This window comes from Mizuhopecten yessoensis, unplaced genomic scaffold, assembly GCF_002113885.1.
Source record: "Mizuhopecten yessoensis strain PY_sf001 unplaced genomic scaffold, ASM211388v2 scaffold83, whole genome shotgun sequence".
NCBI lineage: Eukaryota > Metazoa > Mollusca > Bivalvia > Pectinida > Pectinidae > Mizuhopecten > Mizuhopecten yessoensis.
In genome coordinates, this window is record NW_018403369.1 from 9,506 (window position 1) to 29,158 (window position 19,653).

The window sequence follows — 19,653 nt, forward strand, 5'->3', positions numbered from 1 at the left end:
GTACGTGTGTGTGAGGAGAGCAGGTTCACACCACCACAATACCGTATACAGCCTATAACTACTGTACGTGTGTGTGAGGAGAGCAGGTTCACACCACCACAATACCATATACAGCCTACTGTACGTGTGTATGACGAGAGCAGGTACCGTACACGTCAAAACGGTTTAGTCTCACCTAGCATACATTTCAATTTTCACACCTGATCAAAATTTGGTTATAGTCTGTTTCAAAATGATGTAGATGGTTCTGTTATACATAATATAATTAGGAACTTATGTCTACTTTAATCAGAGAAATATTCCATTTTCTTTGTAAAGAATTATGACACGTGGTAGTAGATGAAATATGAATATTAGAAAAAAATGGATACATTTATTTAACCTGAAAATAACAACGATTTTAGAGATATTATAACAGGTACAGTACTAGCCGCCTACATGTTATTAAAATCTTAACTTATTGCTGATTAAGTAAAGCCTCATTAACTAATCTTAATATCAGAGATTATCAAAAATTCTGTAATGCATTGTCTATAAATTTCCACTGATACAATAACAGTTGACTGAATGTTGTTTTTATATTTCCTTTATTTTATGGTTATGTCTGCAAAATTTCAATCTCAAGCTGATTTTGTGTGGACACACACTGTAGATAGGAAAAATAATTATAATTTTCACTGATCATAATATCACAAATGTCAATATTGTCAACATTTATTCAAAGCTTTGGCTGTTGGATGTATAGAGAATGTAATAGCTGTTTACTATTTTTGACACTAAACATCTTTCATGTCTTTGGAGGTACATTCCTTACAATGTCTTTGTTCTGAAGGAACATTTCTTTTTCTTCCAGTCTCAATGAATGCAAAGAAGTATTTAATCTACTGAGACATACATGTATTCTATACTTTACAGGAATATACTTCGTAAGATAAAATTGAAGAAAAAAATTCGTACCATATACCGTCATAAAGTGTTGGTTAATAGCACCATAGGCATGTGGTACAGACGGAATAATAATATTTTAATGAAACTAGTTTGAATATGTGTTTACTATTATACTGCATAACTGATGGAGTAATGTGTACAATATGATGTACAGTTAACTTGAAATGACCCTTCGTTGTCATTTCAAATGATTACATTATATTAATGAAATACTAGTAACTCGGGCTGAACTTATATACTTTTGAAGAAATAATAATAAAGCGTGCCGCTACTTCTTCGATACCGGAAGAAATGCGACCAATGTTGCCACAAGTGGCGATCTTTGTTGAGTTCCTGTGACGTGGAAGAGAAAGTGGAGGCATCTGTAGGCTCTGGTTAACGTATTCACCCCTGAAACTTCATAATGAACTATTCCAACCTTTGAATTGGAAGGGTTCAATTGTGTCTTCAGGGGTCAATGAGTTAAGGATTAATGGAACCGCTCACGATATACTAGTCTATAAAACACATTAGTGGTCAAAAGGAAAACGGAGAAGTTGGGAATGTCTTGTAAACAAATTTAAGTTAAAAGTCGAAACCGGTCGGTATTCTCGTCCAGTTACACCTTTACAAGATCGACTTTACACGCTGCTTTATATCATATATATCGCAGGCGCCTATGCTTAACTTTATATAAGTATGTACAGTGCTAGTGATTTTACTTATTTTAAGGTGTGATAATGACTTTTAGTGTCTCATAAGCCAGATTTGGCTAGTGTCGATAACTGATCGATTTAAATTTTGAAATACATGCAGCTTTTACTTTTTGTAAAATCTGCTGTAGTTTCAATGTATATCGATATGTGACACTTAATAAAACAAATTGTATTGTAATAATATGTAAAGTTAGGACATTTCATCTGATATTCCCTATTATTATGATGAAGACTATAATAGATGAAGTGGAAACAATTTTATAAATAAATAAAATTGTATACCAAAAATCAATCCTACATGTATGTATACGTTCATATTCACATGGTAAGACACTTTATAGTACAGACTACAGTTTACCTGTAATTAAATCATATTGTTCTCTAACTGACACCAAATCTCACCTAGCATACATCCAACACCTTACCTGTATATAGGAAAATACCAAATGTTTGCTACGTGAGACGACACCGTCAAAACCAACACCGTGTAAATACTATGATTGATTGTCATACGGTAAACTTATAGCGAACCAGTCATTAATCATCATACATTGCAATGGGTCTTTAAGTTTATCTTTGTGTACAGATTGTCATTACAATATTTTGATGTACTTATATCAAGTTTGATCAAACTTACAGTAAGAAACAGTCACGAATGCAAGCATGTATGTTTTTCGTGGTTAGACATAGGAAATAATGGTAGATATAATATAAGGGTTATTTCTGAATGCAGTTTTGATATCAAGATGATACATGTCTCTGGTAAACACAATGCTCAAAGGTAAATAAATGAAAAAGCATACTCCATAAATGCGAGAGCAAATTACGGCAGAATCCGCCTTGTAAAGCTACCTATACTTTGTAAACGTTATAAGCTTTCCGGAAATCCAGACACTTACGAAATGTTCTTGAGTCTATTACAACTGAGGAAACACGTGTAAAATATATAGTTATCACACTTATGGGAGAGTCTGAATGTTTGATAGAGTTTCAAAATGTTACAAATGTCACAAAACCGCATGTTGATAGTTATATGTTTACCCTGGGTACCTCTGTGTTTACCCTGGGTACCTCTGTGTTTACTCTGAGTACCTCTGTGTTTAACCTGGGTACCTCTATGTTTACCCTGAGTACCTCTATGTTTACCCTGGGTACCTCTGTGTTTACCTGGGGTACCTCTATGTTTACCCTGGGTACCTCTGTGTTTATTCTGGGTACTTCTGTGTTTCCCATGTGTACCTCAGTGTTCACCCTTGCTACCTCTATGTTTACCCTGGGTACCTCTATGTTTACCCTGGGTAACTCTGTGTTTACCCTGGGTAACTCTGTGTTTTCCCTGGGTAACTCTGTGTTTACCCTGGGTACCTCTATGTTTACCCTGGGTTCATGTACCTCTATGTTTACCCTGAGTACCTCTGTGTTTACCATGGGTACCTCTATGTTTACCCTGGGTACCTTTATGTTTACCCTGGGTACATGTACCTCTATGTTTACCCTGAGTACCTCTGTGTTTACCACGGGTACCTCTCTGTTTACCCTGGGTACCTCTGTGTTTACCCTGGGTACCTCTGTGTTTACCCTGAGTACCTCTGTGTTTACCCTGGGTACCTCTATGTTTACCCTGGGTACATGTACCTCTATGTTTACCCTGAGTACCTCTATGTTTACCCTTGGTACCTCTGTGTTTACCCTGGGTACCTCTGTGTTTACCCTGGGTACCTCTATGTTTACTCTGAGTACCTCTGTGTTTACCCTGGGCACCTCTGTGTTTACCCTGGGTACCTCTATGTTTACCCTGGGTACCTCTATGTTTACTCTGAGTACATCGGTGTTTACCCTGGGTACCTCTATGTTTACCCTGTGTACATGTAACTCTATGTTTACCCTGAGTACCTCTGTGTTTACCATGGGTACCTCTATGTTTACCCTGGGTACCTCTATGTTTACCCTGAGTACCTCTGTGTTTACCTTGGGTACCTTTGTGTTTACCCTGGGTACCTCTGTGTTTACTCTGGGTACCTCTATGTTTACTCTGGGTACCTCTGTGTTTACCCTGGGTACCTCTGTGTTTACCCTTGGTACCTCTATGTTTACCCTGGTTACCTCTATGTTTACCCTGGGTACCTCTGTGTTTACCCTGGGTACCTCTATGTTTACTCTGATTACCTCTGTGTTTATTCTGGGTACATCTGTGTTTACCTGGGTACCTCTGTTTACCATGGGTACATGTACCTCTATGTTAACCCTGAGTACCTCTGTGTCTACCATGGGTACCTCTATGTTTACCCTGGGTACCTCTATGTTTACCCTGAGTACCTCAGTGTTCACCCTGGCTACCTTTTTGTTTACCCTGGGTACCTCTAATATTTTCTTTCCTGAGTTCATAAACCATACAAGTGGTAGGCTCCACGCCTCTCGTTACATAAACCATACAAGCGGTAGGCTTCACTCTTCGACCTAAGAGGAAGAGTAAGGTGACACTCGTTTATAAGCCTTTTTCACGAGAGTTATAACCTCTTATATTAAGTTTAAATGTTGTTGATTTGATGTCGCCCCATTTAAGTGGATTTTGAATTAATGTTACATTTTAGGCTAGATTCCCCTTATCTATACTTCCTTGTCCAATAGACATGACGATTGACGCATCATCAAAGTGATAGCCACGCCGTATCTAGAATTAATGTATTTTCTCAAACTTAAAACTATAACTTACCAAATTAACAAATTATTTTAAATTGTATTGAATGGAAGTCGATACTTATTGATTAATAAAAGAAGAAAAAGAAAGAACATGATCTCTGTCCTTCAGCTTTGTTTTGTTGAAGCTGTTGGATCATTCACAGTTGTAAACATACAATAAAATACTTATAACCACTGCTGTAAAACTGTCATAAATAAAAGAATAAGGTTATATAGGACACAAATATACACATACATATAAACAGGAAACGTCAGCTATTGTCAGCTATTATTGCGACAAACACATGTATGGAAAACAATAAAACAGGAAATCATTATAATATTACATGTTGTGTAATCACAGATAGCTTGTTCATAAATAGCTTAGAATCCTATCACAATGAGAGGAAACGGTATCATATTTCATGCTCTAATACGAACAGAGTTAATATAAAATCAAAAGTCAACAAACAAAGCATCAGTTCTGTAAATAAGAAAATAAAAATATATAAAAACAGCAACAGGATTTTTGATAAAAGTTTTAAGCTTTCTGGTATATGAATAATACATTTCAAATATGAAATACACTTGTTGTCAGCTTGCGTAGCCTCGAAGTGTGTCATCACGTATATAGACGTACGCAATAACTGCACGTATAAATTGTTACATATTTCGGAACAGTTCGTTGGAACTATAAGTGGGATTATGATAATTTTCACCACAAATTACTCCAATAGGATTGGGCACAAGTTATTACAACCTTTAAACGCCCTTTTCCAAATATAGTACAGGAATTAACATTTTTCAAAATAATAACATAGTATTGTTTCTGAAAGTGAAAGAAAAAAATAGAATATACATTAATCCGTCAATTAATTCAAACATACAAGACGATAAAATAAAGGTAAACAAATATACACATTGCTAAATAACCTTAACTCTGTGTCTACGCTTTCTGTTTTGATAGAAACAAACATAATCTCTGAAGAAGTATGCATTGAATTAGATTTTAAGGCTAAAACTAAATAGTCTATTTCCGTGTGTGCAGACATCATGACAACAGATATCAGAAATGTTTTTTTAATGCAATCAATTAAACTGTAAGAAAGCGAGATTTCAGTCTGTGAAAATGCGAATAGTACATATATCTTACATTTCTTTGATTTCAGAAAAAAAGACATGTAAAAAATAAAAGATGAAATCGAACTAACATTGCGAGCAAAAAAACGGCTTTCTGATGGTGTAACAGTCATTATGGTGCAATAGCAGATGTGACTATCATACAACTTTTCTATCAATTATGCAACAAAAATTCTTCGATATAGACCTGATGAAAATTGAAGATGTGACGAGGCAATTCCAAATTATCGTTATTTCAAATCGTTACCAAAAGTTGCCTCCCTTACATCGCTGATTGACAATAAATTGTTTCTCTTGTATGAAATTCCATTGTTAGATATTACATATAAGAAATAACGATCAAGGAGTCAAATTATGAGATGTAGTTTTTCCGAACCTATCCTACATAATTTCAATTTTACAAGGAGAGGCAACAAAAAGGTTACACGTACTCGAGTAGCTGTTTATGTAGGAAAAACTCGTCTGACGGGAGGTAACTCGAACGTTTCAGGTGGTAACTCGAACGTTTCAGGAGGTAACTCGAACGTTTCAGGTGGTAACTCGAACGTTTCAGGTGGTAACTCGAACGTTTCGATACCTACGTGTGTAATACACTTTTTCGACAGTATATACACACATGGTCTATTATTCTTGTGGCAGATCGAGACCAACTAACCGTTGAGAGAAACGTCATGTGCATCAGATAACGACGGATATGCTGCTTTAATGTAAACAAAAAATCGTATCTAAGGCGTTCAATTTTTAATTTGAGCTAAAATCGTAATAGATAGTACGTGCATCTAAAACTGGCGATGTCACTCGAACGATTTGCCACTCGGAACGGGATTTCGAAACTTTGAACAGTTACCTCCCGTTGAACTATCTACAGTGATTTCACACGGCTTTTTTTTTTTGTTGCAATTACTAACTTCTACAATGGCCGTTCGTCTGTAAATGTTTTTAGCATTGTTATATAGTCAGGCAACTATTTCAGACATAACCACAAACATGAAAACTCTGTCATTTAACTTATTTGAAAATATTTATTGTTTAAAAACTATAACGTTAGTTAACAACTCCAACAGCATCTGTTCTTCATATGTCAAATGACTCTTTGAATCCAAAAATCAATTTTAAACGCCTCTGCAATGACCCAGTATGGCATCAAACACGGAAGTTGCAGGTATGCTTTAGGACAAGGGTTGAAACTGTTTATAGAGAAAGATTTAATAAATTCAATTTTTGCAGCAGAGAAATATGGTCTTTTGACTGTTTATTAAACTTACGACATTTCATTGAGAACTGTTTTGTTTTATACGTATTCGTAACAGCTATAGGATCATACGTAAACGGGCTCCACAGATGATGTGATCATTATAATAGGTTACCTTACTGAAACATCTAAACCTAAATTACGTATTAGCGTGATACCCAAACTGGTCATACTATACTGAAATACCAATTAGGATTATGTAAAAGCGAAAAGATAAAAAAACATCAAGGCCCCAAGTGTTGATATGAGAAAAAAGTTCAATTTAGGTATCTTCATTGTCAGCATAATGAGGAAAGGTATACATATATACTACCTTTCTCCTCACATATATTAAAAGGACAATATTTGAACAAAGTATACATGTAGCGCCGTAAGGTCAAGGTCTTTATAAAAGAAGCTGGATGCCGTACAATACCGTATGTTGAAATATTCGTAAAGGCAGAAGTCTTTTATTTGCATTCGTACCGTATGAACTTTTGACTTTCCTCCTGATGTTTGAGGCAATTCCTACGATCTGTGGATATATATAAACCATTCACGACAAACAAAGGGGCAGCCAACGAGAACAGCAGGGCAACTCCTGTTCCCTGACAGACTCCAAAAGGGAAACAGATCGAAATCTATAGACAGTATCTGTTAACCCGAAATAAACTTGAAATAAAAATTCATGCGCGATTAATAAGGAGAAACACAGACATTTACACGTGCATTGACAGTGAAACTCCTTGTCAAACATTTCGTCCATTTTGTCCTGCCTCCTCCCAGTCACACCTGCCTACACTAGCGTTTGATATGAAGGGGTTAGGGGAAGGGTTAGGGGTGACTTCCGGATGCTGCATAGCTTCATATGCACTTTGGAATGCAGAGTCTAACATTTGAGGAAATATTTTAGCATTGTGTCCGTGGTCGTTTTGACATGGATACCTTCACGGTTTTTATGGGGGACATCTTGAAGGGTATCACACGTGATCTAGGGAACGTCCTCTTTCCAAATCATCTGAGTCAATCTCCTATTGTAGACTTTTCCTGTTGACAAGTGATCGACTGGCTCCTTTGCCTTCTCCTCCATATAACCGTCCTTTGTTACGGTACAATATCGGCACGGCGTCATGATGCCAAGTCGAATAACGACAGCTCATGGCGATGACACTTTGGTTGTTGAGCGGTTATACTTTATCTATAGCGGTCTTTTAATTAGCCATATAATGGACAAACAACAAAATTAGAAGCACAAAAATATTTCACGGCTTGAGTTTATTTCAGTAAATTGAGATGTTATAAAAGATTAAATTGGTAATCATGACAGTCAAGGGGTCGTATCTCTATGGCAGCCGCGCCTATATCACATACAGCTGTTCTCAGCCGCATCATAATGGGACATGGTGGGAATGGATTACTGTGTGTCTCTTATAAAGTAAACGGTAGAAGTTTGAATTCAGAACCTTTTTCCATTCTATGGTCTTGTTATTGCAGTCTGGCTTTAATCTCTCCTAAGGGTAGCTAAATGAGACGTTACTAGTTGATATTAACATTTACTGTTACAGCTCCCATTCCTGTACTATTGTGTGAAATGTCATAAAGGATTGACGTGGCGGGTAATCCCACTCCTCTTTTGACTGAACACTCCTTTTAATGCCTATCTTAAACCTTTGTAACACGCATTTTTTCACCTCTGTTACACATATTTTAACATTTTTAACATTTTGCAACTTAGGTTACACAACTTTCACCATCTGTGGTACACCTGTTAACCTTTGTAACACACAATTTAGATTACACAACTTTCACCATCTGTGGTACAACTGTTAACCTTTGTAACATACAACTTAGGTTACACAACCTTCACCATCTGTGGTACACCTGTTAATCTTTGTAACACACAACTTAGGTTACACAACTTTCATCATCTGTGGAACACCTGTTAACCTTTGTAACACACAACTTAGGTTACACAACATTCACCATCTGTGGAACATCTGTTAATCTTTGTAACATACAACTTATGTAACACAACTTTCACCATTTGTGGTACACCTATTAACCTTTGTAACATACAACTTAGGTTACACAACTTTCACCATCTGTGGAACCCCTGTTAACCTTTGTAACACACAACTTAGGTTACACAACTTTCACCATCTGTGGTACACCTGCTAACCTTTGTAACATACAACTTAGGTTACACAACTTTCACCATCTGTGGTACACCTGTTAACCTTTGTAACATACAACTTATGTAACACAATTTTCACTATCTGTGGTACACCTGTTAACCTTTGTAACATACAACTTAGGTTACACGACTTTCACCATCTGTGGTACACCTGTTAACCTTTGTAACAAACAACTTATGTAACACAACTTTCACCATTTGTGGTACACCTATTAACCTTTGTAACATACAACTTAGGTTACACGACTTTCACCATCTGTGGTACACCTGTTAACCTTTGTAACAAACAACTTATGTAACACAACTTTCACCATTTGTGGTACACCTATTAACCTTTGTAACATACAACTTAGGTTACACAACTTTCCCCATCTGTGGTACCCCTGTTAACCTTTGTAACATACAACTTAGGTTACACAACTTTCACCATCTGTGGTACACCTGTTAACCTTTGTAATATACAACTTATGTTACACAACTTTCACCATCTGTGGAACACCTGTTAACCTTTGTAACATACAACTTAGGTTACACAACTTTCACCATCTGTGGTACACCTGTTAACCTTTGTAACATACAACTTATGAAGCACAACTTTCACCATCTGTGGTACACCTGTTAACCTTTGTAACATACATCTATATGTTGACTTTGTAACATACATCTATATGATACCTATCTTACCGTTACTATGATACCTATCTTACTGTTACTATGATACCTATCTTACCGTTACTATGACACCTATCTTAGCGTGACTATGATACCTAGCTTACCGTTACTATAATACCTATCTTACCGTTACTATGATACCTATCTTACCATTACTATGATATCTATCTTACCGTTACTGTGATACCTATCTTACCGTTACTGTGATACCTATCTTACCGTTACTGTGAGACCTATATTACCGTTACTGAGATACCTATATTACCGTTACTATGATACCTATCATAGTAACGGTAAGATAGGTATCCTGGTAACGGTACGATAGGTATCATAGTAACGTTAAGTTAGGTTTCATAGTAACGGTAAGACAGGTATCATAGTAACGGTAATATAGGTATCTCAGTAACGGTAATATAGGTCTCACAGTAACGGTAAGATAGGTATCATGGAAACGGTACGATAGGTATCATAATAACAGTAAGATAGGTTTCATAGTAACGTAAGATAGGTATTATAGTAACGGTAAGATAGGTATCACAGTAACGGTAAGATAGATATCATAGTAATGGTAAGATAGGTATCATAGTAACAGTAAGATAGGTATCATAGCAACGGTAAGATAGGTATCATGGTAACGGTACGATAGGTATCATGATACCTATCTTACCGTTACTGTGATACCTATATTACCGTTACTGTGATACCTATATTACCGTTACTATGATACCTATCTTACCGTTACTATGAAACCTATCTTACCGTTATTATGATACCTATCGTACCGTTACCATGATACCTATCTTACCGTTACTATGATACCTATTTTACCGTTACTATGATACCTATCATAGTAACGGTAAGATAGGTATCATGATACCTATCGTACCGTTACCATGATACCTATCTTACCGTTACCATGATACCTATCTTACCGTTGCTATGATACCTATCTTACTGTTACCATGATACCTCTCTTACCGTTACCATGATACCTATCTTACCGTTACCATGATACCTATCTTACCGTTACTATGATACCTATCTTACCGTTACTATGATACCTATCTTACCGTTACTATGTTACCTATCTTACTGTTACAAAAATACCTATATTACCGTTACTATAATACCTATCTTACTGTTACTATGATACCTATCTTACCGTTACTATAATACCTATCTTCCCGTTACTATAATACCTATCCTGCCGTTACTATGATACCTATATTACCGTTCTTATGATTCCTATCTTACCGTTACTATTATACCTATCCTACCGTTACTTTACTATGATATCTATCTTACCGTTACTGTGATACCTATCTTACCTCTGTGGTACACCTGTTAACCTTTGTAACATACAACTAAGGTTACACAACTTTCACCATCTGTGTTACACCTGTTAACCTTTGTAACATACAACTTAGGTAACACAACTTTCACCATCTGTGGTACACCTGCTAACCTTTGTAACATACAACTAAGGTTACACAACTTTCGTCATCTGTGGTACACCTGTTAACCTTTGTAACATACAACTTAGGTTACACAACTTTCACCATCTGTGTTACACCTGTTAACCTTTGTAACATACAACTAAGGTTACACAACTTTCACCATCTGTGTTACACCTGTTAACCTTTGTAACATACAACTAAGGTTACACAACTTTCGTCATCTGTGGTACACCTGTTAACCTTTGTAACATACAACTTAGGTAACACAACTTTCACCATCTGTGTTACACCTGTTAACCTTTGTAACATACAACTAAGGTTACACAACTTTCACCATCTGTGTTACACCTGTTAACCTTTGTAACATACAACTTAGGTAACACAACTTTCACCATCTGTGGTACACCTGTTAACCTTTGTAACATACAACTAAGGTTACACAACTTTCACCATCTGTGGTACACCTGTTAACCTTTGTAACATACAACTAAGGTTACACAACTTTCGTCATCTGTGGTACACCTGTTAACCTTTGTAACATACAACTAAGGTTACACAACTTTCGTCATCTGTGGTACACCTGTTAACCTTTGTAACATACAACTTATCTTACTGTTACTATGACACCTATCTTACCGTTACTATCATACCTATCTTACCGTTAATATGATACCTATCTTACCGACCATTACTATGATATCTATCTTACCGTTACTGTGATACCTATCTTACCGTTAGTATGATACCTATCTTAATGTTAGTATGATACCTATCTTAATGTTAGTATGATACCTATCTTAATGTTACTGTGATACCTATCTTACTGTTACCAGGCACCTTTAATACCGTTACTCTGTGGTACACCTGTTAACCTTTGTAACATACAACTTAGGTTACACAACTTTCACCATCTGTGTTACACCTGTTAACCTTTGTAACATACAACTAAGGTTACACAACTTTCACCATCTGTGGTACACCTGTTAACCTTTGTAACATACAACTTATGTAACACAACTTTCACCATCTGTGGTACACCTGTTAACCTTTGTAACATACAACTTATCTTACTGTTACTATGACACCTATCTTAGCGTTACTATGATACCTATCTTACCGTTACTATGATACCGATCTTACCGTTACTATGATACATATCTTACTGTTATTATGATACCTATCTTAGCGTTACTATGATACCTATCTTACCGTTACTATGATACCTATCTTAATGTTACTATGATACCTATCTTACCGTTACTATAATCCCTATCCTACCGTTACTATGATACCTATCTTACTGTTACTATGATACCTATCATACCGTTATTATGATACCTATCTTACCGGTACTATGATACCTATTTTAATGTTACTATGATACCTATATTACCGTTACTATGATACCTATCTTACCGTTACTATGATACCTATCTTACCGTTACTATGACACTTATCTTACCGTTACTATGATACCTATCTTACCGGTACTATGATACCTATCTTAATGTTACTATGATACCTATATTACCGTTACTATGATACCGATCTTACCGTTACTATGATACATATCTTACTGTTACTATGATACCTTTCTTACCGTTACTATGATACCTATCCTACCGTTACTATGATACATATCTTACTGTTTCTATGATACCTATATTACCGTTACTATGTTACCGATCTTACCGTTACTATGATACATATCTTACCGGTACTATGATACCTATTTTAATGTTACTATGATACCTATATTTCCGTTACTATGATACCGATCTTACCGTTACTATTATCCATATCTTCCTGTTATTATGATCCCTATCTTACCGTTACTATGATAGCTATCTTACAGTTACTATGATACTTATTTTACCGTTACAATAATACCTATCTTACCGTTACTATGATACATATCTTACTGTTACTATGATACCTATATTACCATTACTATGATACCGATCTTACCGTTACTATGATACATATCTTACCGGTACTATGATACCTATTTTAATGTTACTATGATACCTATATTTCCGTTACTATGATCCCTATCTTACCGTTACTATAATACATTACCGTTACTATGATACCGATCTTACCGTTAATATTATACATATCTTACTGTTATATGATACCTATCTTACCGTTACCATCATACCTATCTTACCGTTACTATGACACTTATATTACCGTTACTATGATACCGATCTTACCGTTACCATTATACATATCTTACTGTTATTATGATACCTATCTTTCCGTTACTATGATACCTATCTTACGGTTACTATGATACCTATCTTACCATTACTATGATATCTATCTTACCGTTACTATGATACATATCTTACCGTTACTATGATACTTATCCTATCGTTACTATGTTACCTATATTACCGTTACTATGGTACCTATCTTACCGTTACTATGATCAGGCACCTTTAATACCGTTACTATGATACCTATCTTAATGTTACTATGATACCTATATTACCGTTACTATGATACCTATCCTACCGTTACTATGATACATATCTTACCGGTACTATGATACCTATTTTAATGTTACTATGATACCTATATTTCCGTTACTATGATCCCTATCTTACCGGTACTATGATACCTATCTTACCGTCACTATGATACTTATCTTACCGTTATTATAATACCTATATTTCCGTTACTATGATACCGATCTTACCGTTACTATGATACATATCTTACTGTTAATATGATCCCTATCTTACCGTTACTATAATACCGATCTTACCGTTACTATTATCCATATCTTCCTGTTATTATGATCCCTATCTTACCGTTACTATAATACCGATCTTACCGTTACTATTATCCATATCTTCCTGTTATTATGATCCCTATCTTACCGTTACTATAATACCTATCCTACCGTTACTATGATACATATCTTACCGTTACTATGATACCGATCTTACCGTTACCATTATACATATCTTACTGTTATTATGATACCTATCTCACAGTTACTATGATACTTATCTTACCGTTGCTATGATACTTATCTTACCGTTATTATAATACCTATATTTCCGTTACTATGATACCGATCTTACCGTTACTATGATACCTACCCTACCGTTACTATGATACCTATCTTTCCGTTACTATGATACTTATCCTACAGTTACTATGTTACCTATATTACCGTTACTATGGTACCTATCTTACCGTTACTATGATCAGGCACCTTTAATACCGTTACTATGATACCTATCTTGCCGTTATTATGATACCTATCTTACCTTTAATACCGTTACTATGATACCTATCTTTCCGTTACTATGATACCTATCTTAATGTTACTATGACTATCTTACTGTTACTATGATACATATCTTACTGTTACTATGATACCTTTCTTACCGTTACTATGATACCTATTTTACCGTTACTATAATACCTATCTTGCCGTTACTATGATACTTATCTTACCGTTGCTATGATACTTATCTTACCGTTAATATAATACCTATCTTACCGTTACTATGATACCGATCTTACCGTTACTATTATACATATCTTACTGTTATTATGATACCTATCTTACCGTTACTATGATACTTATCTTACCGTTACTATAATACCTATCTTACCGTTACTATGATACTTATCCTACCGTTACTATGTTACCTATATTACCGTTACTATGATACCTATCTTACCGTTACTATGATACCTGTCTTACCGTTACTATAATACCTATCCTACCGTTACTATGATACCTATCTTACTGTTACTATGATACCTATATTACCGTTATTATCATACCTATCTTACCGGTACTATGATACCTATCTTACCGTTACTATGATACCTATCTTGCCGTTATTATGATACCTATCTTACCGTTACTATGATACCTATCTTACCGTTACTATGATACCTATCTTACTGTTACTATGATATCTATCTTACCGTTATTATGATACCTATCTTAATGTTACTATGATACCTATATTACCGTTACTATGATACCGATCTTACCGTTACTATGATACCTATCTTACTGTTATTATGATTCCTATCTTAGCGTTACTATGATACTTATCTTGCCGTTACTATGATACCTATCTTACCGTTACTATGATACTTATCTTACCGTTACTATAATACCTATATTACCGTTACTATGATACCTATCTTACCGTTACTATAATTCCTATATTACCGTTACTATAATTCCTATATTACCGTTACTGTGATTCCTATCTTGCCGTTATTATGATACCTATCGTACCGTTACCATGATACCTATCTTACAGTTACTATGATACCTATTTTACCGTTACTATGAAACCTATCTTACCGTTGCTATGACCCTTATCTTACCGTTACTAGGAACTCTTACCGTTACTATTATACCTATCTTACCGTTGATATGACACCTATCTTACCGTTACTATTATACCTATCTTACTGTTACTATGATACCTATCTTACCGTTGCTATGACACCTATCTTACCGTTACTAGGAACCTTTATTAACGTTACTAAATACATTTTTATACCTACTTGTTAAGGTTACTATGATACGTACATACCTAAACGTTAAAGACATTTGACAAAAAAAAAGAAAAAAAGAAAAATACTAGGGAAATAAAACCAGAGTTGTTTTACGGAAAAGTACGCATCTTCTGCTTCATCGACGTCGACATCAATGTAAATCAAGGTCAAAAACATGGTGCACAATGAACATAATAGTTATAATATCGACCTTCATATCACACAAACATATTTCTAAATCAGGTTAAGATTGCGACCAAAAAACTTGCCCATAGTCTTCATCAGCCGACACCTCTGGAAACCCTGTAACGTACGGTGGTCCACCAGCAGTGGACACCTCTGGAAACCCTGTAATGTACGGTGATCCACCAGCAGTCGATCGCGACACCTCTGGAAACCCTGTAACGCACGGTGGTCCACCAGCAGTCGACACCTCTGGAAACCCTGTAATGTACGGTGGTCCACCAGCAGTCGACACCTCTGGAAACCCTGTAATGCACGGTGGTCCACCAGCAGTCGACACCTCTGGAAACCATGTAACGTACGGTGGTCCACCAGCAGTGGACACCTCTGGAAACCCTGTTACGTACGGTGGTCCACCAGCAGCCGACACCTCTGGAAACCCTGTAACGTACGGTGGTCAACCAGAAGTCGACACCTCTGGAAACCCTGTAACGTACGGTGGTCCACCAGCAGTCGACACCTCTGGAAACCCTGTAACGTACGGTGGTCCACCAGCAGTCGACACCTCTGGAAACCCTGTAACGTACGGTGGTCCACCAGCAGTCGACACCTCTGGAAACCCTGTAACGTACGGTGGTCCACCAGCAGTCGACACCTCTGGAAACCCTGTTACGTACGGTGGTCCACCAGCAGTGGACACCTCTGGAAACCCTGTTACGTACGGTGGTCCACCAGCAGCCGACACCTCTGGAAACCCTGTAACGTACGGTGGTCAACCAGAAGTCGACACCTCTGGAAACCCTGTAACGTACGGTGGTCCACCAGCAGTCGACACCTCTGGAAACCCTGTAACGTACGGTGGTCCACCAGCAGTCGACACCTCTGGAAACCCTGTAACGTACGGTGGTCCACCAGCAGTCGACACCTCTGGAAACCCTGTAACGTACGGTGGTCCACCAGCAGTCGACACCTCTGGAAACCCTGTAACGTACGGTGGTCCACCAGCAGTCGACACCTCTGGAAACCCTGTTACGTACGGTGGTCCACCAGCAGTGGACACCTCTGGAAACCCTGTTACGTACGGTGGTCCACCAGCAGCCGACACCTCTGGAAACCCTGTAACGTACGGTGGTCAACCAGAAGTCGACACCTCTGGAAACCCTGTAACGTACGGTGGTCCACCAGCAGTCGACCCCTCTGGAAACCCTGTAACGTACGGTGGTCCACCAGCAGCCGACACCTCTGGAAACCCTGTTACGTACGGGGGTCCACCACCAGTCGACACCTCTGGAAACCCTGTTACGTACGGGGGTCCACCACCAGTCGACACCTCTGGAAACCCTGTTACGTACGGGGGTCCACCACCAGTCGACACCTCTGGAAACCCTGTTACGTACGGTGGGCCACCACCAGTCGACACCTCTGGAAACCCTGTTACGTACGGGGGTCCACCACCAGTCGACACCTCTGGAAACCCTGTTACGTACGGTGGTCCACCAGCAGTCGACAACTATCACGGAAGTCCTGATATTCGAAGTTAGCTCTTAAATACAGAATTAACTGCAAACAATGACAACCGTAGATTGGTGTTGGGTATAAAACTACCAAGAAAGGGCAAGTTCGTGTTCCGAAAACTTAGTTATTAGCCTGTTTGCCATGTTGTAAGTTAATTTTAAAAAATGTGTCTGATTCAGATTACAAGTTTAGAAGGGTATGCATGATTGGCTTGTTCGATAAATTTCATGTTATTTACAGATACATGCAGTGAACCGTCGATATATATTTGAAGGTAAAATTGAAAGGATTTGGCAATCTTCACACTTTGATGGATATCACCTTTGATACATTTTACAGTGGGAAAGGTATCAGTTTCGTCAAGTAAGTAAAATACAATATCTCATTTGGCAAACAAAAGCTTCACACTGACGAAAAATATCGGATTTCTGTCGTAAACTTGAAATATACATGGTATTCAACAAGAAAACATAAAATATTCTCAACTGGTCTACATCAACTTCACGTGCAAATACAGCGAACGCTGTCTGTTTTTGCCAGATATAATCGTATCGGGTACACCCTAGAGCAGAATTAACCTTGTCGCGACATGTATTTCATTTGAATAAATATATCATGATTTTATGAACCTACATTATGTACAAGTGTTCAGCTGGCGTCGTTGAGTTTTATTTTCCCGTGGGTGCTTTTTCATTTAGTACCCCATTATATTGTTGGCCTTCTACATGTGATTGAACGACGCTATTCGACTCTTTATTGTCCGCCCCTCTCCCCTACCTATATTTCTGGTATGGCTTTCCCTTTCTTTCTTCAAATGGATTATGGCAATACTACGTGTATTTGCCTAGCATACTATCTTTTCCTGATATTTCAGTTCACCACATGTTTCTTAATCTGATTAAACTAGTCGCGCCCTATAAAATGCAATTCTCTAGTTCAGAGGTAATAAAAGTAACTGACAATGTTTTCTCTCAAAATGTAGGTTTTGTTGTTATTTATGTGAATCCTAAACGCAACACAACACAAGAGAGCAGAAGATGGGAAATTAAAGGTTAAAATACAATCATTTTCTACAGAAGACATAAGTATTCCATTTAAATACCATCTTGCGATGAATCTTACAGAATATTAAATAGATGTTCGAAAGTAAAGTATTTGAAATCAAATAAAGGAAATACACGTGTGGGGCCTATCCAATGCCAATCCTACATTTATTCACTAATTTATCCAGAAATTCTCAATTGCACAGCATTAAAATGAGAGATAATTACTTTAACCAGCAAATAGATATTTCCGATTTTTTGCTTCAAGGCCAATCAGCAAGTGTTTCATACGATTGTAATCCCTACCTAAAATTTGTTCCGGTTTAATACAGTGCCTCCGAGTTATTTAAATGGGTAAACGTATAGTTTTAGTAGATTTTAATATGTGATGGTGGATTGATAAGGGGTCGAATGTCAGGGGGTGTTCCCGTCCCACTTCACCGGTTTGGCATGTAAACTTCCGGTTGTCAAAAGCAGACGCCTGTAGCGCTCTTATATGTCAATATTGACATTTGCATGGCATTGTCACTATATAGCCTATTAGTGTATTACTACAACACTGACCGGAACTACAATATCCAATTTAAATAAACATGACGGCTGCTAAAATATCGCTGGGCATTGTGAGATTTGACAATGACATTGTAAATTTATGTGCAAAATAAAAAATTAAATAAAAAACACTTTTATTACAACGAAAACAAAGCGCATTATGTTGTTTGCTTGCAAAGCTGTGTCATTCAAATAGATCATAAATACCATACAAAAACAGTTCAATACTTATATTTACGTTTTCTCTGCCTCTTATGTTATTTTTTAACTTTTTATTATTAATTGATGATTAAAATTAAAAATGCCCGCCTTATCGACAGTCCACACAATTTCGTTCAATAGTTTGAACAGCGTATTGTCGCGTGCTGATTGGCAAACAAAGTAGTACTTTGACATTTTAACAAACACTTCAAATTTATTCCACAATTTAGTATCAATACAATTGCGTATGATATGTCTATAGGGTGATTCCAGTTTTTCAATAGAAATCTGAGCTGAATGTTAGATTTGAAATTGTTTCGATTTTTCTAAGGAACAAATTTAGTGCATGGATAAATACAGTGAACACCGTAAATCCGACCTTGCTCTCAACGAGGGAGTTATTTTTGGAAGTTAATTCGAACTTTTCTCTTTGCTCATTTTGTGAAGAATCCAGACGTGAATGTATTTGTTGATTGTATAGGAACCCGACAACAGTCGGTAGATTCTATAACAGCATCGTTATTTGACATGTCGTCTGAAACTGAGGAACCGTGGATCCGAGACGCGTGAAACTGATAGCGTTTGAAGTGAGTGATCT

The 19,653-nt window shown here is 36.9% G+C and overlaps 1 protein-coding gene across 1 annotated transcript; it reads left to right on the top strand.

Annotated features, from left to right (window-relative positions):
* The first annotated feature begins 2,676 nt into the window (after window positions 1-2,676).
* Window positions 2,677-17,285, top strand: LOC110454656. Its single transcript, XM_021504330.1, has 2 exons — window positions 2,677-3,846; window positions 15,837-17,285. Exons 1-2 carry the CDS (start codon window positions 2,677-2,679, stop codon window positions 17,283-17,285), a joined length of 2,619 nt encoding a protein of 872 aa, XP_021360005.1.
* The last annotated feature ends 2,368 nt before the right edge of the window (window positions 17,286-19,653 follow it).